The following is a 22737-nucleotide window of genomic DNA, read 5'->3' as shown; positions in this document are numbered from 1 at the left end:
ATTGAAGTTTTATTGTTTTATATTTTTGTTGTGTTTTTTTTTCAATGTGATTTTTATCTGATTCAACAGCACGTCTTCGCTGCCTGGCTTGTTTTTGTTGACTCGTGTGTTTTGTGACGGAGAGGTGGAGCTTCTGTTTTAACACTTCCTGTCCCGCCCACTCCTCCGTCTCACACTCGGCAGCATCACACAGCCTCCTGCACAAAATGTGTTCATCTTGGTGTTTTATGAACAATTTAAAAAAAAAAAGGAAAAATAGTTTTCTTTCCGTGCTTTTCCTAATTTGCAAGTTGTCATTAAAAATGGAGTAAAAATTAATAAAGTACATGATGAAAGCTTTTCTCTGTCAGATCATACGAGCTGTCAGCTGCTTCCACACTGACACTTGGCTTCATGTCTGTAAAACTGACTGAGCTGTAGCCATTTCTGTGTTTGCTAAGTCAATTAGCTGTGGCAGCCATGTTGGATGGGGTTGCATCCACAGGTTGAGGTGTGGACCTTCATCTGTTTACTTTGAACGCTTCATTAAAATCTGTCCAGTGGTTCAAGAGATATTTTGTTAACACGCACAAGATGAACCTCCTATAAATGCATAACTTGTCAAAAATAAAGTTTAATTAAAAAATATCTTTTCTTTCAGAAATGTTTTTGGTCATCAGTTTCATGGGGGATGAAAATGGATTTTCTTTTTTTATTCAGTTTATTTTTTTTGTACCTGCATTTGTTCATAAAAATAAACCTAAATGAGCGTCGGCTACAAGAATTTAACTTCGAAAGTTTTTCCTGTAGTTCGTCTCCCAAATTTGTTTGGGTAACTAAAGTGAAGAATATTTGTGATCAAATATTGCTTTAATGTGATGAGTTCAGGGTCCGAGTGCAGCAAACTGCTCCTCTGATCACGTTTAGATTTAAGTTGGTTTAGTTTTGGTGGAAAACAGCGAGACGAGTTAAAGGAGCAGCCTGAAGGAAGAGGCGACATCTCACGGAGAAATGTTGAAATACAACAGACTCCCAGTCTCACTGCAACTTAAAGCTTATTTTAACGTTTTATTTTTTCAAAGTTCATGCTCAATAATCCAGGCAAAAGAATTCAACAAAGTCAGGTTGTCTGGATGTTTTTTTGTCTTGAAACGTTTTGTCTTTTATCCAGGACTTCATCAGTCCGAGGAGCCACAACAAACAATCCCATAAGTAGCACACTTACTTATCGTGGGTCAACCAGTTTGATGATGATAAGATGGTTTCTGGAGTCAGGCCTCTCCCCCGTTCACTCGTCTGAGGCAAACATAGCTAAAATGGTTCAAAACAGTTTATGCTCAATAATCCAGGTTAAAAAAATTCAGCAGTCAGGTCCTCTGGACGGTTTTGAACCACTTAGCCATGGCTGCCTCTGACGAGTCTGGGGGGGGAGAGGGCAGATTCCAGAAACCATCACCATCAAACTGGTTGACCCACTATGTGAGTGTGCTGCTTATGGGACTGAGTGTTGTGGCTCCTCGGACTGATAGAAGTCCTTTGGATGAAGGACGAAACATTTCAACAAAAAGCAAACGTCCAGATGACCTGACTCAACTTTGAAGTTTGATTTCTTGCTTCTTTTTCAACATTTGAAAAGTTTTTTTTTAAATCCTTCACTATTTGGAGCTTATTTAACAAATCAAATCTTTAATAAAGGCCTGGCATTCCTCGAAGGAATGCCTATCACCCGTTGCCCTTCACGCTGGAAGTTTTGATTCAAATAATTTTTCGTTTAGAATATTTTAGAAAGGCAGTCATCCAGAAGACGATGGTTCAGTTGAAGCAGACGACTCCTGCTGATGCAGGCTCATTATCCAGGTCGAAAAATCTAAAAGTTACTCCAGGTCCTCTGGATGGATTCTTCTTTGTTGAAATGTTTCATCTTTTATCCAAAAGACTTCAGTCTGAAGAGCTGCAACAAACTCACTCTTATAAATATCACCTTCTCATAGTGGATCAACCGGTTTGTTGTCATTCAGAACTAGCTGTTCACATGATAAAGGAGGACCATCAGTGGATCATCAGTGGATCGTTCGTGCCCTCATGGCCGCTTGTTCTTCACAGAGGGCTGAGTGATGCAATAACAAGCACTGTAAGAAGAGGACAGTTGAACACGGAGACCCGGCCCACCCTGTTTAAAGATGGGCGGGTTCTCTTCACAAAGATGGCTTCTTTCACTTCTCGTGGTTCCTCTCCATCAAGAATGTGCACATCTTCACTCTTTCAAGGATGAAAGACGTCCTTTTACATGTGAACAGCTAGTTCTGGATGTCAACAACAAACTGGTTGATCCAATATGAGAAGGTGTCATTTATAAGACTGAGTTTGTTGCAGCTCCTCAGACTGAAGAAGTCATTTGGATAAAAAAACATTTCAACAAAGAAGAATCTGTTCAGAGGACCTGACAACCTTGTTAGATTCAATTCAACCTTTATTCCTCTGCAAAATTTAAACTTCATAAACTAAATATGAAATGATTTTGTGTTGCTCCAGACCCAAAAGGTAAAAACAAACGTCAAGTTTGGCTTAAAAAAAAAAAAAAAGTTGCACAATCAGTTGAAGCTTAAGATAATTCTTTATTCCAACATGTTTTCCTGAACTGTCGGATACAATTTTAATAGTTTAAAACGCAGTAGGCATTATAAAATCCAACATTTATAAACCATTTGAACATTTGCACACAAAAACAAAGCAACGTGCACGACGGAGCCTCGTTTCTGAAGCTCTGCTGCTCAAAAAACAAAGTCTAAATTGCAAAACAAACCCGAGCCAGTTTTTGTAGAGTCTACAAAAGGAATTACAATCAAAGTCAACTTAACTTTTTTTTAGTTTTTTTTTTTCTGTGCATTTGGTTCGGAGCTGAAAACGCACAACACAAACCTGACCGACTAATCTCAGACAAACAAAAACTTGTTTTTTAAATAAAACATCCCTTTTCCTGCACTGCACCCTCCGAGGGTACAGATAAGTGACGGACCAGCTGTCCTGGGTCCTGCCCAGAGACCTGGACCACCATCAGAGACTTCAGTTCCTTCCTGTTGCATGACAAGTGAAAACCCAGAACCAGGCAGCTGCTGGAATAACTCCAGGTAACAAACCTGTAAAACCAGAACAAAACCAGAAACCTCAGCACTTTGAAACATTCAGGCGTCTCCATGACGACTTCAGACCCTTTTTGTATTTTTATCTCGTTTTGCCTGCAGGTTTGCTCAGAGGCAGCTGAGGCGACAGCTTCAGCTACAGATTGTTAAAATCAAGAATTCCTCCTAAACGACAACAGTTTAAAAGACACAGACACTGCTGTGTTTGGACGTTTATAGATTTACTGTGTTCTGGAAATAAAAGAAGAAATGTTACAATTTTTAGGGAAAAATAGGGGATTTTAAATTTAGCAACACGTCTGTAAAGTTGATCCAGGTCCAGGTTTCCTCTGTGAATCATCTCATCTTCTTTAACAGAAGTCTGGAAACAACCAGGACCTGAGACCAGTTGAAGGTTTTGGAGGACCTGAAGAAATGAGCTGTTGGAGGTTTTGTAGGACCAGAGACCAGTTGTTAGAGGGTTTGTAGGACCTGAAGAGACCAGTTGTTTGAGGGTTTGTAGGACCTGAAGAGACCAGTTGTTGGAGGTTTTGGAGGACCTGAGACCAGTTGTTGGAGGTTTTGGAGGATCTGAGAAGACCAGTTGTTGGAGGTTTTGGAGGACCTGAGGAGACCAGTTGTTGGAGGTTTTGGAAGACCTGAGGAGACCAGTTGTTGGAGGTTTTGGAGGACATGAAGAGACCAGTTGTTGGGAGAGTTTGTTCCTACATTATCTCCAAACCCTCAAACAACTGGTCTCTGGTCCTGGACGTTTAAAGACAGTCGTTAAAGAAGAGCGGATGCTTCACACCTGGAACAACTTTTAAAAGAAATGTTGATGATGCCATCGATTTTAATAAGAACTTATTATTTCCTGAAAAGAGAACAACTTCTCTGATGTCACTTCTGGTGCGTTCACGTTCCTTTGAGAATAAAATGTGAGTTATGAGATTTTCAAATCATCACGTTGTAATTTACATTCTCACAGCACCCAAACTTTTCAGAACTGAAGTTCTTTTTCATCACAGACTCGTTTTGGGCTTTCATAATCTTCTGACTCAAACTGACTAAAAAAAAATAATAAAACTTTTGTGATCTGAAACGTTTCGAAGCTTTTGTCCATAAAAGATTGTAAAGTTTCCAGCTGCTTTTTTAGACCGCTGAGGAATTTTATGCATCATCGCTTCAAACTGTGGTCTGAAATGTCCCATCAGTTTCCTCTGTTAAAAAAACAACAACAACGCTCTATTTGTAAAAAAAAAAAAAAAAAAAAAAAAGGCAGAAAACATGGCACTGTGGCACAAACAGAAGCTGATTTAGTAAAAGGCAGGTTAATACTGAAATCTAATCAAACCATGATGAGCGCAGAACATCTGGAGAGGCGACGGTGCACCCGAGCGCTGCAGAACAGAAACACTTGTTTGGTGAAGCTGCTTCGAGACGCTTCTGCTGAGAAACCGAGTCAGGAACACGACTCGTCCGCAGAGTTTCTGTTAGAGGTCTGAAGCGTCCCGCTCTCTGAGGTTTGAGAAGATTAGCCGACTGAGTCCTCTCTGGTTCCCTGCAGTTGCTGCCTTCAGCAGGAACGCTCGGTAGAAGTCGTTTCAAGAGATTACCGGATCAAACATGGCCGGTCATTTGCTGATCAGTCCCCCGAGTCTTTACTCGGAGAGTGAGGCGTGTACTTCAGCCGAAACATCCCTGCGAAACAAAGGTCATGATGAACGTCAAAATTAGCTGGTAAATGAATTAAAACAAAAATACTGATCGAAACATGAAGGCTGTGGCTAATTTCAGGATTAAATCTATGACTTAGATTAAACTATTGGATAAAGTTTAGTCTAAACATTCATGTTGAGTGATTTTCATTTCAATTTGTCACAAGAGCTGAAAATATTTATTAACATCGTGCATTAAAGATACATGTTACGGGTAAAAAAAAAAAAAAATCATAAATTAGGAAAAAATATTTCAATTTTTTTTCTCAGTTTCTGTGGTCTTAAATTAAACAGTTGTAACCAGTTGCCAACTACCCAGTGTGTTTGTTTACCTACAAAAACAGCTGAAGTGGCTGAAAAAAGGTCAAATATTGCATCATCAATTTTTCTGTCCTGGCTCGTATTTATGTTCACATCTGTTGAGTAATGTTTGTGCTTTGTTTACATTGAACGCATACCTGCATTTTAGAATTGCATATCAATAAAACTAGAAAACTACCGGAGTAAACTCAAACTACATTGTTTGGTAAAGCTCAGGATAAACTTATTTATGTTAAGTTTCATACAATGCAAGGAGGTCCTTTAATAAAAATAATAAGTGTGACGATCAAACAAACAGTTGCAATGAATAAATATAAATGTCTTTGATTCCTTCAAGGAATGAACGTTTCCTGCCAGAGATTTAGCCAGTTTGGTCAAAGTTTCAAAATAAAGATTCAGGTGATCTCACGCTCATAAAGTACGTGTTGTTGACCCTCAGCAACGAACACAACGAACACGAGCTCATTCTGTGTGAGACTGAGAGTTGGAGTCGCTCAGACTCACCCTGCTGCGTGGAATCCATCGGCGGCTGTTTGCACTCCTCGGCTCGGTGTCTGCTGGCGCCGCAGTTACAACACGACACGTTCACCGCTGCCCGTTTCTGGTTTCCCATGAGACCGTGCTGCTGGTAGAAACCGAAGCTCTGCTGCTGGTCTTGTGACGTGGGGCTCTGGCGGTACAGCGGCGGCGGGATCATCATCGGGTAGGGAAAGGGCGGGGCCCCGGGGCCGGCGGTGCTGGACGGGGCCACGAAGGGGCTGAGGTGGAGGAGAGGACTGAGGGTGAAGAGAGACGGTCCTGCAGAGAACGGCTGCAGGTAGCCGGCGGCTGCATATCCAGGTAAGGGCGCCCCGTAGGCGCCACAGTTGCCACGGCAACCGCAGGAGCTGCAGACACACATGGAGGGGCTGTGAGGTAAACTCTGGTCTGATGAGGGGGCGGGGCAGGCAAACGGGGCGGGGCTGGAGGCGGTCAAGTAGTAAGCGTTACCAGGTACTGCAGCCACAGGGACGGTGCTGGTTGTTGCCATAGAAACATAACCACCTGCACCTCCGGAGCTGCCAGACTTGGAGGAAGTGCAAGTGGAGGAAGAGGAGGAGGAGGAGGAAGGAGGGTAAGAGTAGTATCCTGTTGGAGAGGAGGAGAGGTGGAAGAGGAGGGGAGGCTGGGAGACGTGGTGGAGGCTGTTGGAGGTGGAGGTCAGAGCAGAACTCGTCTCCACCAGACCCGCTGCACCTCCACCTTCTCCACCTTGACTGCAACAAAGCCCCACCCCCTGCAGCCCGGAGGACCCATCCACTGTCAGTCCAGTGAACTGGTTCTCCAGCCTTGCCGCCACCCCAACACCAACACCAACCCCCACCCCAGGACCTGAACCAAAGCCTCCCCCCACTGAAGCCGCACCTGGCAGCTTAGTCCTGTCTTCCATGGACAACGGGGCGGGTCTGGGTTTCCGGGGGGAGGCAAGGATCCGTGCTGGGTTTGAGATGGGCTGAGGGTGGAAAGGAGTCTGCAGGAGGCCGAAGGGAGGGTGGGAGGAGCAGGAGGGTGGAAGAGGAGGAGCTGGGTCCGTCTGGACGGGGAGGACCTGAGCGGTGGGGCGTCTGGACCCGGTGGGGCAGGTGGAGTTCAGGATGAAGAGGCAGGTCCGGTCCTTATCTGAAGCAGCTGCTGCTGCATCTGGAGCCGACACACCTGAAACAGAACCACACGCTGGACTGATCCACAGCTGACGAGACCTGGTCCATACGGCCTCAACATGAAAACAAAAAAAGGTTTTACGAGATAAAACTTCGGCCCAAACGGGTCAGACTCCTCTCCTTCAGCCTCATCAGTTTACCATAACCGACGGTCCATATGCCGCTACTTTCTTCACAGGCTGTGAACCCTACGGCTGCAGCTAAAGTATGGATTTTTTATTTTTTTGATGGGCTAACAAGCTTCCTATCACCAAATGCATTTAACTTCGTCACACCCTGGCGCTCACACAGCTGCCCAATGCCCCTCTCTAGGGGGTGGGTCCTCGTGACAGACACATGATAGAGTGAACCCCACAGTTTTCATAACAACTACCTCTCTCACTCATGGTTACTCATGGTTATGAACACATAAACTAAGCTAAGAACAGACTAGTAATCAATAAAAGAACAAAGCTAAACAGCTAACCAAAATGATAAAAAATTGAGCTTAACTTTTACCCATAATTCCTCTCTGAAGCCATGTCAACCACAATGAACCAATGAGGTGCATTGAGTCAAGAGGACCCACCCCACAAGAGAGACGTGTATTGATGAGACTACCTGTATAAATAAAGGTTAAAAAAAGAAACTGACCAATGAAATTACCAAACAGGTCACAGTCGAACCAATGAACCATGGAGGGGAGGAGAGAATGGGGATCCCCCTGCATGCAGAGCACAAGAGTCTCACATGCTCGCAAAGCAACTTTGCTCCGGAGCGCAAGCTTGCAGCAGGAGGAGCGTATCGATCAATTACTTCCTGGTAGGCTACTGTATTTTATTTTTTAACCAACTGTGTTACTGGCACCGTTCAGGAAAAAAATTAAAAAAATTAATTACTCTTCGTATTTGTGAATGTTACTGGTACGTATTGTAGCATTCTGCTGTGGTTGACTGCTGGTCACATGGCCTCAGGGAAGAATTATGGGTAAAATTCATGTTAATTGTTAATCATTTCTATTAGCCGTTTAGCATTGTTTTTTAGTCGTTAGTCTGTTCTTGTTAGCCTTGTTTGTGTTCATTAGTGTTAGGTCATTCAGTAGAGTACGGTAACCATGAGTGAGGGAGGTAGTTGCCAGCAAGAGTGGGGTTCACCAAGTTTGTGTGTTGAACAGTAAAGTATGTAAAGCCATCTGGTGGTGGATTCTTGAACTACAACAAGAGTTTTACGTCTCTCTCAGTAGTTGTGTGCTACCACTCATGTTACAATGTAAACACTCACGCTTAAACACAAGCGAGGCTTTTATATGTACAAATACAGTTTTTAAATTTAGTGTGTGCGGCTTATATTCAGGTGTGCTATTTACACCGCCAATTACTGTACATCGTTTCTGTTAGAAAACGTACGTCTGAGAACGTCTCGGTTTCTGTCGAAGGCCAAGTCGCAGCATTGAGACGTCCGAGGCGAGCAGGACGAGCTGGAGTAACCGGAAGAGGAGCTGCAGTCTGCGGACGCCAGGTGATGGAGCGGGACGCTGTCCACCTCCACCCGAAGATCTCCTGCAAAGCATGTCAGGGCTCTTAAACTGAACGGTTTCAAACAAAGTGGGAATATTTGGTGTTTCCAGGACATTTCTTACAGAACGTCTGGGGTTTAAAAACCCCTCATCGCACATCTGTATTCTTAAAAATAATGTGACCACCCGGGCTCTGACTCAAACTACGAGCGTTAAAGTTGAAGGACTGCTGTCAGGTTGACTGCGACCAAACAATAGGACTGTGATGTTTTTCCTGATAAGGTTTTATCTAAACAGCAGCTGGTTTTACCTGCAGGGGAGGAGGGGTGAGCTAGGGGGCCCATGTGACTGGAAGGGGTCACCCTGGCGATGCCGCTGCAGGGTCGCTTCTCCATTTTCATTTCTCTGCTGAAGACACCGCAGGAAACACCGGTCAGGGAAAAAACACCTGCATTAAACAGACGCCTTCTGGCCTGTCTTTTACAGAAACCATGACATATTTTATTTTATTTCAACCAACACTGGGCGACAACTAATGTTTTGTTTATAAAAATATTTTGATACCAAAAATAATCTCCGCTTCATCCATCAGGGGGTGACATTTCCCACGTGTTGTATCTGGGCATTTTCTATATGAAGATAAATTAGTCTCAACAAAAAGTATTTAGAAACGCAAGAATGTACACAATTCAAGCTGCACAAGTAGAAATATGTGATGCATCCAAATTGTGACAAGTTGACTCACACGTTTGGCTTTTTAACGTATCGTCACACCAGATTCACAAATGTAACGATGCGTTCAAGGCTGGAGAAAAGCTGGGACATCTGCGGTTTACCAGATTTACTGTTATTTGAAACAACAGATTTCTGACTTATCACAGTAGCTCATAACACAAACACTTAACACTGATTTTACTGGATTTAAGAACAATTAATTTTGTGGACTGTACAGCTGAATAAACTCACCTTAACCGAGTAGGTTATTCTACTACTACTAGTAGTAACTACGGTACTAGTCTAAAAAAGTTAAGTCTGATCCTCTGGATGGGTTCAAAAAACAAAATAAATTGTAGAAACGTTTCGTCTTTCATCCGAAAGACTCTACCTGGATTCTTGAGCATGCATCAGGGTACTAGTCTTCGTTAAAACTTTACTAGTAGCACTTTTAAAAACACATTTTTATTCCCTGGCTTTTGGCACAGCCTGAAATTTGCTCTGTTTTATTCTTTTATGTGTTTAGATGTTCTTGATTTTATATGTACATCACTTTGTTGCAGCTGTGGTTGTTTTAAAGGGCTTTATAAATAAAGCAGTAGTAGTAGTATTCTTCTGAAAAAACTACCAAAAAATGACAGAAGGTATCCATCCATATATGTTCTATATTATTTATGATAGTAAATGGTAATAACCTATTTAATCAACAGTTTGGGTTGTTTATTTCAGCGTAATGGTTCACAAAGGCAACATTTTCTGTGTATGTACTTTGTAGCAAGTGGTGGAGAGGGACCGAAGATGGGTGATGCTTTATGGATTTAAAATAAGGGTTATGAGTTACTGTGCCAAGTCAGAAATATGTTGTTTCAAATAACTCAGCAAATCTGGTAAAGCCCAGATGTCCCAGCTTTTCACGAGCCATGAACGCAGCATTACCTTTGAGAATCTGGAACGTGAAGAAAGTCTCGAAAGTCGCAGGCAAGCTGATCCATGTTCTCAGACAACTGGTGCACACGCATTTGACTGTAAGAGTAGCATATTTGTACTTGTGCAGTAAACCGTTTGTGCATTTGTGAATACACATAAAATTCTTGTTTGGTTTTTCAAATACTTATGAGACTACTTTCTTCATACACATACTCATACACATTCATCAGTTTGTAAAAAAAAAAAAAACTCCTGGAGGATGTTTCCACTTTCTGCCACCTGTTTAAACACAACACACACACACACACACCTGCCTGAAAACCTGCTGATGTTGGGAACGGAAACACAATCAAGCGCTACCAGGAATAAATCCACGGGAGTGCGTGACAGCGTGAGGAGAAGTTTATAATCATTGCATTTCCTGCACGTTCCTTTTGTTTTCACACGACTTTCTGCTGGTTTAGAACATCTTATCTCTTGCAGCGGCCATCAGCTAGTTAAACATTGACGATATAAAGTCCGCCGGTGCCGGTTCTGTCCAAATCAGCGACTTCTCTCTGCCTGGTGTTTGTTAAGAGTTGAGCTTTGACCAAACAAAGCCTACTAAGAGTAAGATCAATCTAGTAACTTCCTACAAATAAAACCACCATTATCATCTGCTACGTTTGTGGAACTGTTAGCAAAATATCTCATGAAACACTTAATTAAACTCTCAGTTATCAACACATCATCGGCTGATAAACATCTGGACTCTGCTCAATTTAAGATGCATTGGTTGAGATTAACCGACACCAACGTGGCTATTAATAAAGTATCAGTTTTCCACATACTGTGTTTAAATTTGTTGTGGTGGTCGTTGAGAGTCATTCACAACACGTGCTGTGAGCTCATAATGCTACTTCTGAGGTTTGATCAAAACAATTAGAATTCCATCATTTCTCAACACGAGATGATTTTAGTCTAAAACTACGACATGAACGTTGGCGGGCGATATATATATCCTTAAAAGGAACGCTGGAGCTTTAAATTGAACATTACGTCATCACTGTCCACTAAAATGTGGGAATTTACATTTTTATAGTTGAGACTTGTGAGTGAAGTGAGTCAGATTCCTGAGCCATTAACCAAACACCTAATCTGATGAGATTCCAGATGTTCTGCTGGTTTTCATCTGGATCGAGGACCACAGTGAGACAAACACGGCAGATTAATTATAAATTAATCCCTGCTTACTCTGCTGACTTTTGGAGCTCCAGTTGGGTTTTGAGTTTCTTTTTTGCTCCCTGGGTCAGGTCGTACTTGTTAAGGTCCTCTTCTGTCAGCCCTAAAAACTGGGAGAAGTCCACAGAAACGGGTTTATTTTTATTGCACTTGATTTAATCTGGACTGATTTATCTGAAGCAAACAGAGTAAAACCCACCTCCTCCATTGTGAGCTGTTTAAAGACAGGGTAGTACTTGTGCAGACGTAGTCGGCGCAGCCAGTCCAGAATGCCGTTCTGCTCCGGAGAGCCGGGCTGAGACTGGGCTGGCGGTGCTGGTTGGGACGGGGAGCGGGGCTGGGACAGGTGCAAACCGGGCTGACTGCCGGTTTGCAGGTGAAGGTAAGGGGGAAGAGAGTATGCGTGGTGCGGATGGGAGGAGGCATCCCCTCCCACGGCCATAGGGCTCCTTGTGGACATGGAGTGAGGCTGCGGGGGAGGAGGAAGAGGGGGAGGCAGGAGGTGGGGAGTGGAGCGGGTCAACACGGAGCTGTGGGTGCTGACGACGGGCTGAACGCTGGCCACCCTGTACACCGCCCTGAGAGAGGAAGCACAAAGCTTCATCATCACTGACAAGCGACTCGGTAGAACCATCAAACAGAACCTGATCCAGAGCGGGGTCAGTTACCATGGTAACAGACCCAGGTAAAAAGTGAACCAGCTTTCCAATTAAAAAATATCCTGAACTGGACCTAAAATTAGCTCAATGAGACACTAATCCAGCTTCAGCATATTCATGCTAAAACGGGCAACATGGAGTTGCGTTCTTTAGGGATCAGCAACAGGGTTGCCAGGTAAAAAAAACTACTAAATTTTTTTTTAATGATCTTACGTTAACCTAAATTATCAGGTATTTTGGTGTTCATGTCCATAAAGATTTGTTTATTTTGCTAAACAGAAATGTTAAAACTACTGTGAATCTGGGATTTATTGTTTATCTTATAAATCCTAAAACTATTACATGAATACAATACAATAGTGATTGTAAATCTGGCAACACTAAGATTTTTGAAACAAACAGTTACAAGCTTGTAAAAAATAAACTGTCCAGATGACCTGAATGAACATTGTTGGATTTTTACCTGGATTATTGAGCATGGACTTTGGTGTTACAAGCTTGTGTTTCTCATAAAGTTTTTTTTTTTTTTTTAAACAAAGGTTATTTATTTTTAGATTAAAGAAATTAAAAATCACTGAAGCAACAAGTTGGAACCGGTTGTTAGAACATCCCTCACAATCATGTTTTGGTTGTTTGGACTGAACAGAACCATGCCCATTCAACAGAGACGACTTCAATCAGTTATGCAGTTATATAAAAGTTTATAGTAAAAATTACTGAAACAAGAGTGCTGATAAACAATAACAGGGATTTTCTTCAATGAACCTGCAGCTTTTACTGAAAAATATAAAACCTTTAAAATAAATGTAAAATAAAATTGACTTGAAACAAAGAGTTGTGTTCGAGGTTAAGAAAAAAAAAAAAAAAAAAAGACTTAAAGCAAACACGTTTGAACCCAAACTGAACATCAGGACTCAGAATGATCCACAGCCTGAGCATAGAGAGGATCTGATGTCCTACCTGTTGGCTCCTCTGTACTGCAGCATGCAGCCGAGACCTGCGGGGCAGGAAAACAAAACCATCATCAACCACCTCAAAACACATTTATACAATTTTATGAAGTTCAGGAAGGGTCAGCGAGTGCACAAAGGCTTCGATAAGTAAAAAAAAAAACTAATTAGACTAATCAATACTTAAATATGATGATGCAACTTGATGCAAAAACATCAACACGTGTTTTTTGTTGTTGATCCCGTCAGTGTTTAAATGCACAATGTCTAGTCTGAAATTGTGAATGCCTAATAAAGTGGCTAAATAACATAATTGCAGAGTAATTGTACTTAAATGCAACTTTTTACAGGCAAACCAAAGATGATCACATTTATTTTTCAGTATATTTGGATTTTAAATTGGGTTTAAACACATCACAACCAGCTGAAACTTGTTCACTGACACAGAGTATTTTTAATTTTATTATAAAAATAACACAATTTAAGAAAAGGAAAAATAAAAGGGACAGAAAAATGTAAGTTTTACTTTAACTTTCTCCTTTTCATTCATTTTATAAGGTGAACAAAATGTACGTGTGTGCTGTTTTTGTTTGTTTTATATAAAAATTAATTAATTCATTCGATGGACTTGGTTTAAAACTCAAGCATAAAAGTTGGCGGGCGATATGCATTTCGTCAGGGAATGCTAGGGTTTTTAATTTTTACAATTCTTTAAACAGATCTCTTTGACTGCCATCTGCTGCAGGTGAAACACTGAAAACTGACACGTCTCCATCAAACCCCCTTCATTAAACCTCAAGTGTCCTTTTCAGTCAAAGCTGTCTGCAATGACCTGCATGTGTCCAAATCTGAGGACCCAGTTTCATGTGCACATGCTGGACTGTCCCACATTGTGGTGAAGGGCGTGTCTGCAGTCAAGCTGGACTCGTTGGCTCTGCTGTTCCCCAGAGTTTAAAACAAATTTAGAGGCATAAACACAACTAAAGATGCACACACACACACGGAGACATGCTGCACAGGTCCCTATAAATACACTCTGGGATGAAGTCACACAAACACAAACACACACAGCAACATGAGGTCATCACACTCTGGGCTTCCCAACACAAGCAGGCTGCACTGAATTCTCACACTGGACAGAAATAGATCGGGTCCGCTCCCTCCGACACCTCAGAAATCACTGGGTGAAAATCCTGCCTGCAGTTCTTTCTGTTACCTCCGCCGGCCTCTTCCCAAACACGGCTACACAGAATCAGAACTTTCTGCTCTGCATCAGTGAACAGATTCACGCCGCTGCAGACTATAAAGTCTGTTTTAATGGACTCTGCTCCCTCACACAGATAAAACATTGCTGATTATTTTATTTCGTTATATGTAAAAGTCCATCTCTTCTTGTGAAACAAAGAGTCTTACTGGAGCTGGAAGTGAACGGGCAGGCAGGGGCTGCAGGGAGGGAAGACATCGGAGGAGATGAGGGACAGCTGGGTGACAGAGGCCCATTGGAGGTGAAGAACAGCTGGACGGTGGGGTGCTGGAGGACGTGGCAGGGCAGGGACGCGAGATACCTGGTTAGGACAGATCCAGGACATGAAATTAAAAACAAACTAGAGAAATTACAACTACTGTGAAAATACAGCTAAAGGTTCAAACTTTAAGCAAAAGTAGCAAAAAACTAGCTAAAAGCAGCACATGGCATGTTTGATCATCTCTTTATATCTGTCTATATTTGTTGTCTCTTGCAGCTACTCTGATTTTATTTTAAAAAACACCTCACGGATGTCATGCTACAACGGAGTTTTAGTGCCACGCTAAGAAAAAAAAATTAAAAGCCAAAAAAATTACAAGAACATAGTCGAATAAAGTCTTAATATTGCGAGAATAAAGTCGTACAAGACTTTTTTTTTTTTTGCAGCTCTCGTTTATTAATAATTTTTTTTCCCATGAGTCGGATCCACAACATGACCTGTCAATCAATCCAGTAGGCGTGTCAGCAAATGACCAATCTGAAGCTAAATGAGTTGTAATATTATCCGAACTCCGACACAATAAAGCAGGTTTACCACAGTTTAACTGTGGTAAAATGAAGAATGTTGAGCATCTTGTTAAGTTATACTTTGGTATTTGTTTTACAAATAAGGAGATAGTTAATCTGTTAGCACATCAGCATCAGATTATTCTCAGTATCAGGACTTTGAACCTGCTTACAGTAAAGTGGTACGCCCTGATGGGCTGCAGCAGCTCTCTGCAGGTAAAGAGCATTTAGCTTCGGATTGGTTATTTGCTGACACGCCTATTGGATTGATTGACAGGTCGCAGCCTAGATCCGACTCGTGGGAAAAAATAAGATAAAGAGTTGCCAAAAAAAAAGTGTCGTACAACTTTATTCTTGCAATATTAAGACTTTATTCTCGTAAAAAAAAAAAATCTTAGCGTGGCCCAAAAGCTCCGTCGTAGTCATGCAGCTATTTTTTTTTTTTACAAATAAAAACTAGCATTTCCCAATGGAATGCAAATCACTGATCAATTTGCATACAAAATTTTAAACAAAGCTGTTGCACAGTGTAGTCCTCAGAGTACGTGTTGTGAATGACTCTCAGCTACTCTCACACCAAATATTAGCCCAGTATCTGTCAAACCTTTGCTGAAGTCAATTAGCGATTATAGCGACCATCTTGCATTGAGTCGACTTACAAAAGTCAGTCGGTGGTAGACGTACATCCAGTGGTGACTTTCTGAAAGTTTCAATTGAATCTCTGCAGTGCTTCATGAGATATTTTGCGAACAGAAACAAACAGCTTCACACTCATAAAGGTAATTACTATATCACTCGCCTTTCAGGGTGGCAGGTAATAATGAAGAGTGCTACTGATAGCACAAGTTACAAATTAGCCACTTAGCAATGATGGATTCCTAAAAAAGGAGTAAAGAAAGCTGTTGTTTGTTTGTTTGTCAGACAAACAACTGGTGCATTCTTTGTTGTAAATTAATTATAGATATTTACATCAACAGTTAAGTGATTGAGTTTTTTTATTATTATTTTTAAAGGTAAAAAAAAACCTAACAGCGCTCAAACCATTTGGACTCCCACAAACTTCGGGGAATTTTCCATTTTATTTTTTGAACAAATTCCCACAATGCTGGACGCTGCAATAACAAAAACAACAAGCCTCAATAGTTTTTGACATGACTGATATTCAGTAATAGATCCAACAAGTCATATCTGTGTCTACAGTCCCAAACAACAAGCTTCTTTCTATCATCATTTTAAGTTTAGTATGCAATTAAAAAAAATTAAATCTGAGGATTAATTCCTTTTCTAACTCCTCCCCACAGGAGTCATAAGGCTTTCTGACTGGGGTGTCATTGTAGGCCTCACCTGGAGTTGACCTCTAAGGACTGAGGGAAGAACTTCTCCAGTCCATCATCAGGAAACTCCTGCGACAGCTTACAAAGAAACGAACAAACATAAAACAATACGCTGACGATACAACGCTTCACTTACAAAGAAAGCCTGACTACTCACGCGTTAGCTAGAGAAGGTATAAAAAGAAGCTATTTATACATTTAATAACTTGGAAAACATGTATTGAAACATGAAGTGTGACTCAGATGACATTTTAAATATGTTTTATTTTAAAGGCAGATGCTTTAACAATTCCCTCGTTTTTGTTGCTAGTTAACTTTATCAAATTTTTTTCTGCATAAACCAACTACTACAGCCAAATATACGGTACTATTCATGTCAGATTATACGTTTAAAGGCCTAAAGATCAACGCTAATGTGACAAAGTTCTTACATGAGAGATCAGCTCTGACACCTCCTGCTGAGTTTTGGCAACAGTCGACACACAACCATCAGAACAGCTCACCTGAAGGACCAGATTAGAGACTCTCAGACAAAGAGTACAATAAAACACAAAAAACAAGTGTTCGCATTGAACTGACCTCAAACACATACTCTCTGGCATCCTCTGACCTGTGCGTCACTCCTCTCAGCACCACTTTTTCAATCACCGCTGGGAGACGAACACATCGGATCACAGACGATTAAACACGGGTCAGATATTACAAACAGCTGCTTTAATGCATCACACACTTTGAACTGATGCACTTTAAAGGCCCAAGGGGATTTAAGCACGTGGTTCAAAGGACTTTAGTTGAGCATATTTTCTCAACAGGAAGGTCAAAGGTCAAGGCAGGGTTTTATTAAGCAAAGCATTTGCTGGAGAAAACGCTTAGTGTTTAAAAAAAAAAAAGTATAGATCTTTGGAAATCCTCAGGGAATGTTGGACAAAGTTTTGTCCAGATGTTGAGCTTTTTATGTATTACTTGGCAAAACAGCTCATCTTTCCCAACTCAGTACAAGTTGCAGCTTCTAAGCAAAGACACAGCAGTGTGGGAAACACAAAAACATCAAATTAACTTTTATTAAATCACTAATAATATGAACCTAAGGAAAAATAAATACTCTATGACACACCAGACTTTTACAGGAAGTGTAGGATGATGCAAATAGGTTGTTAATTATGAAAGGTTTGTCACATACTGATGTTTAAGACAATTACTGTATTTTTAATCTGATAAATCGCAGTTTTTTTGCATAATTTGCATAACTTGTGATTTATACGACAAAGCGACATATTTATGTTTTTTTTTCAATATTTATAAACAAAATTTTGGCTGAGATATGACCGTTTTCATTCATTTAGAATGAAAATATTGAACACTACTTTTTTCAGGCACTAGATGGTACACAAGTAGTATGGTATGCTGTTGTATCATGTAATAGGTAAGTGGTTATTAATGACACAATCAGCTTGCCATAGTCTGCCACCGTCGTCTGTCCGTGAGGCTGACACATTATCCAGTTTTAAAACTAGGCTTAAGGCTTTCCTTTTTGCTAAATCCTATAGTTAGGGTCGGCTTGGGTTTCCTGAGCTGTCCCTTAGTTATGCTGCTATAGGCTTAGACTGCTGGAGGACAAACTAACCACAATTTTCACTCTGCTACTGTCTTTACTTACTCTGCTCAACCTGTTTTGTATTTGTAATTATTTTTTCTACCCTTAACGTGTTTTTTTGTCTTTCAGATACACCTGGACTTCTACCTGGACCTACCATTCTATGTTCGTCTGTCTCTCCTTCCTGTCCTTTCAACCAGCCGGTCAAAGCAGATGGCCGCTAGTCCTGAGCCTGGTTCTTCTCGAGGTTTCTTCCTTTTAAAAGGGAGTTTTTCCTTCCCACTGTTGCCACTGTGCTTGCTCAGGATGGGAGACTGCAACGAAGCCAAGATTCAACTTGTCTGCTGGATTCCTTAGATGGAGAACTTTACTAATTGGCTTTAATGTATGTGAATGTTCCTGTAAAGTGCCCTGAGACAACTTTGTTGTAATTTGGCGCTATATAAATAAATTGAATTGAATTGCCTGGAACAACCGTCAAATCAGCTGCATTTCGCTGCGTCGCGCCGGTGAAATGCAGCTGATTTGACCATTGAAGTGTATTTATTAAATAAAAGTTCAACTGAGACACACCTTTACTATAATGTCGAGCAAACAAATAATTGTTTTCAGGTGGTCATCTTGTTAAATTTTGAAGAAATGCACAGCAAGTTGCCTTCTGTGCGTTCCCGTTTCTGCATATTGGCGTTTGAAAATGCAGCTGATTTGACCGTCAAAGTACATTTATTAAGCAAGAGTTAAACGGAGACACACCTTTGCTATAATTTTGAGCAAACAAATAATTGTTTTTAAGTGTTAATCTTGTTAAATTCTTGTTAAAGTCCTCCCGCGCACGCCCCGCAGCCACCATTTGGCAGGCAGTCGATTTTTGGCACAACACCAGCCCACATTTCTGGGTTGTCAGCGGTGATGCGCAACAGATGCGACATGTCAGCGGTGACGCATCATAGATGAGAGATATACAGCGAAGCGATGCATTTATGGATTTTTCCACTTTATTAGACATATTTGGACTGATGCGACTTATAAGGTGGTGCAACGTGTAAGGCGGAAAATATGGTAATAATGTCCTGTCATTATCTTATGTATTTAACAGTGTGTTTGTGTGTGTCTTCATATTGTCAAAATATCTCTTGAACTACAGAACATAGCTTAATGAAACTCAAACTAAATAAAATTTTAAAGTTAAATTTGGTCAAACAGATCCATTCACTGATTTCAGTCACCTGTGTTAAACCCAAATATGTTCAAACATGTAGAGAAAACATCTAATCCATAAGTAAAGACAGGTTTGGGCTTCTCCACTCCAGTTCAATTATTGTCAGCCCGTGGAAGATTATTGCAAATTCTTAAAGAAAAATGACGGGTGTGGATTCAGACAGATGTGACTACACAGCTTTGTTTAACAGCACGTCGGGCGTGTAGCAACAAGCAGCAGACTCGGGTTTATTAGAGTCGCACATCCATCAACACCTTGCTGGCAGCAGCTGTGAAGGTTTTCTAACACACACACACAAGAAACTGTCGAGTTCAGCAATGTGTGTACACAACGTGCTGCTGATTAAAATCAGGAGTCTCCTGAAGACGAACCACCCTGACTTAATCACTTTACAGTATAGCCTGCAGTGAAAAAATATGCAACAAGGACAGATTGGTTCATTTTAGCAAGCCTGAGGTGCAGCACACTTAGACCCTTTGTGTGTTTATCTGCAGCCCGAATGCCTGCGCTTTACATTGATGACAGCTACGCAGCGCAACCACAAAGCACAAATAGTTGAGCATTGTGTTACCAACCGGCCTCGAGAAGTTCATCCCACCTTAAAGCACATCAAGTTAACCTCACACACGAGCTACCAGGTCACGGCTTGGTAATAACTGAGAACAGAGCGTGTCCCTTGTTGATCAAACAGTGGGTCAAACTCAGCTGGAAGGAAGGAGGAAGACTGTGCTGCTAATCGAGCTGCACAACATGTATCAGTACAAAGGACTGCAGTGAACCACAGATACAAACTGATCTTGCCAGGTCTGATTAAGCATGGAAAACATTTGTTCTTAGACTTTATTATCATTTCAATACAAAATGCTTAAACAAGCATTTTGTTAATACTATCCAGACATTACTGTCTTGTTCCCCTCACAGCTCACTGAAGCTTATTTCTCATGAAGTGATGTTGTTAAAACCAGCTGCCTAATGTAGAACAGTGGTCCCTTGTTACTTCGCGGTTCGACTTTCGCGGACTCGCTCTTTTGCGGTTTTTCCAACGTTTGTCAACTTTAATATTACTCACGAGATTGAGACGGTACGAGATAAAAAGTTAACAAGAAAAAAAATACTTGGGCCAGGCGCTGCCATTTTGTAGTTTTCTTTCAATAAGCCTACACTGTAAGGCCAGTCAAAAGAACTACACTACCCAGAAGTCAACAGTGCTTCCAGCTGCTGCTTTCTGCCAAAATGAAGGGAAAGTTTTGCAACGCAAATCTACGATATCTATAAAGCTCACAGAACTGGCAGGAAAGTTGCAAATAACCCTGAAGCTCAATTATCCACGTGCACATCAACCTGGACAGGGCGGTGGGCTTCGTCGCTGCAGGGCAGGTCCGCCGAACCAGAACAGAGCCGGACTGGAACCGAGCTGCTGGTCTGCAGAGCTGGGGAGTAAAATTTTGCAGTACTGTACAGTACATGTATGTATGTTGTTAAAATTATGTAGGTTTAAGAGCTTAGAACATTGCAAGAGTGTGGGAAAAGTTTATAAAGCCTTAAAATATATATAAACAAATACAGCGTTCCTGCTTCGTGGTTTTTCACCTATCATGATATGTTGTGGAACACAACCTCGCAATAATCCAGGGACATGTATGTGTATGCCTTGTGTGCGATAAAATAAAGAAAACATTTTTAACATGCCTGTCAACAAACTATTGTACAGCAATGCTGCGACCTACAGGAAAGGCCGTCATGGTCTGTGCCGTTTTGTTAGTGTTTGTAGTGTTTTGTATGTTTATCCGTGGGGTTGTTGTTTGGTGTTCTTGTGTTTATGTTATTTGTAGTTTTTCTTGTTTGGCTTCCCTGTGTTCCCTGTGGCATTTCTCATTCTTCTGCAGTCAGCTTCCCCGGAGGTTTTCCAGTCAACTGGCCACTCTCACCTGTTCTCTGTTAGCAACAGAGCTGTCATTTCTAACCCGAACCCCAGCCCGGACCGACTCGGATTAGGGCCGGGCCGGTCTCGGGCTTTGATGCGGTTTTACAAATCATAAAGCACAAATAAAACGAGAGGATGAAGAAAGAAAGAAGAGTGCAGCAGTTAGACTGTGGAGGAGATCGCTGGCGCAGTGCGCAGTAATTGCGCACGTGGGCTCAGGCTTCTGTGGTTTTGCGAACCATACAGCTCCTTCAACCCCCTGAGCCCGAGGGCAGCGTTCTTCCAGCTCAGCTGTAGTTTTCGGCGTGTTGCAACTTGAAAAAAATATAATAAAATAAAAATCACACTCCTGAAGATCCTCGATCAACTCGGCTCACCTTTCCCTGCTTTCCACTGGTGGCTCTTCATCTGCGCCTCCTGACCCGGCCCGGCAGGCAGTGCCGGGGGCAGGTGGGTCGGTGTGAGAGGTGGAGAACGGAGGTCCGGGTGAGGAGACGCAAACTCTGGATGGACTGCTTGTTCTCCTTGTTCTGAAGCAGCTCTGGAGCTGGACCCTGAACATGTGGAGGCCTCAAGGTTCTGCTTCTGCAGGGCAAAGGTGAAAGGTCGAGAGAAAACAGGAAACACAAAGATGACCCGAATTTAATAAACTTATCACACTCAAAAGACCGTAAAGTGTTCTTTTTTCAAGTTTGAAAGTATCAGTTTGAGACGTTTCGACTAATAATATCTCATAAAGCACTGCACTGGTTTTAATAATAATGATATATATTTTATCAAATATATAAAATGATAAGCCAACATGTTGCAATCCTACACCACAGGCTGTCAGTCACAAAAACTATCAGCCGACTCAAAGCAAATAGTTTTTTTCTGTCAGGACAGTCGAGCTAAATCCTACTCTTTTTCTGATTTAAAATGTAAAATGTGACTACAAAGTGTAATTCATGCAGTTTTTGTATTCAAGCTCTTAAAATTCTGAGATGCAAGTTAAAAACAAACACGGGGGTGCTGCTCTTCTACAGTAAAACTCAACACGTGCAAAAGCACAAAATCAAACGGTAGATCTGAAAACAATTAAGTGTGCTGCTGCCACATCCGCACGGTACTGATCCGAACTCAACTCTGCAGCTGAGGACACTGAAGGTACATGAGTCACTGAACACACACAGAAAAATCTTACAAAGAGTGGGACATTAGATTAAGACTGGCTTCAGATATTTGGGAAAAATAAATAAATTTAAAAACAGGCGTAGCTCGCTGCCACAGCAGCTTCTCCTCAAACAAAACTCAACCCCGCTGTTAATTCTGACGCTGGATTGCTTTTTATAGACGTATAAAACACATGTGCATAATGAGGCGATTATGCAAGTTTCTACTGGTCTAACTGTGCAGTAACTTCTTGCATGTGCTCTTTAAACCACTGAATTGTTGCTGAATATTCCTCCTGAAAACAAAAAAAATCTAATGCAACTATTTTTCCTCTGAGTCACAGCTGCTTTGTGTTAGATAAACAGTAAAATCCACAAGGAACAAACATCTGGAGAGACACTGTACTCTGTCTTACGCAAAATACATTCATGTTCTTCAGTGCAACTAAACACACTTTGTAAATAATAATACTTGCTTTAATGCTAATTACGTACAGTTGAACTTTTTTTTTTTCCATTTCACCTACATATATAACATGTATTCATATATACATATTCGTGCGACTTAGTTCGCTGTGGCGACCCCTGAAGAAGGGAGCAGTCGAAAGAAGAAAAAAAAAAAAAAACTACATATATAACAACAACAACCAAAAAAAATATACTGATTATATATATACTGA

At 41.3% G+C, this 22737-nt stretch overlaps 1 protein-coding gene across 1 annotated transcript in view; it reads right to left on the bottom strand.

The window, feature by feature from the left end:
- Positions 1-4743: 4743 nt before the first annotated feature.
- Positions 4744-22737, bottom strand: part of zcchc14 (zinc finger, CCHC domain containing 14) — a 29633-nt gene continuing 11639 nt past the window's right edge. Inside the window, exons 3-14 of the mRNA XM_037683336.1 lie at positions 21284-21491; positions 16749-16819; positions 16601-16672; positions 16180-16247; positions 14217-14368; positions 12814-12850; positions 11394-11772; positions 11207-11304; positions 8643-8740; positions 8223-8375; positions 5642-6832; positions 4744-4799 (exon numbers count right to left, since the gene is read on the bottom strand). Of these exons, the coding sequence (XP_037539264.1) occupies positions 4744-4799; positions 5642-6832; positions 8223-8375; positions 8643-8740; positions 11207-11304; positions 11394-11772; positions 12814-12850; positions 14217-14368; positions 16180-16247; positions 16601-16672; positions 16749-16819; positions 21284-21491 (2583 nt within the window). The remainder of the gene's footprint in view (positions 4800-5641; positions 6833-8222; positions 8376-8642; positions 8741-11206; positions 11305-11393; positions 11773-12813; positions 12851-14216; positions 14369-16179; positions 16248-16600; positions 16673-16748; positions 16820-21283; positions 21492-22737) is intronic.

Source organism: Nematolebias whitei, chromosome 10 (assembly GCF_014905685.2).
Source record: "Nematolebias whitei isolate Nwh7 chromosome 10, NemWhi1, whole genome shotgun sequence".
Classification (NCBI taxonomy): Eukaryota; Metazoa; Chordata; class Actinopteri; order Cyprinodontiformes; family Rivulidae; genus Nematolebias; species Nematolebias whitei.
Note: the sequence above shows the minus strand (reverse complement) of the source record. Positions and strands in the feature narration are given on the sequence as shown.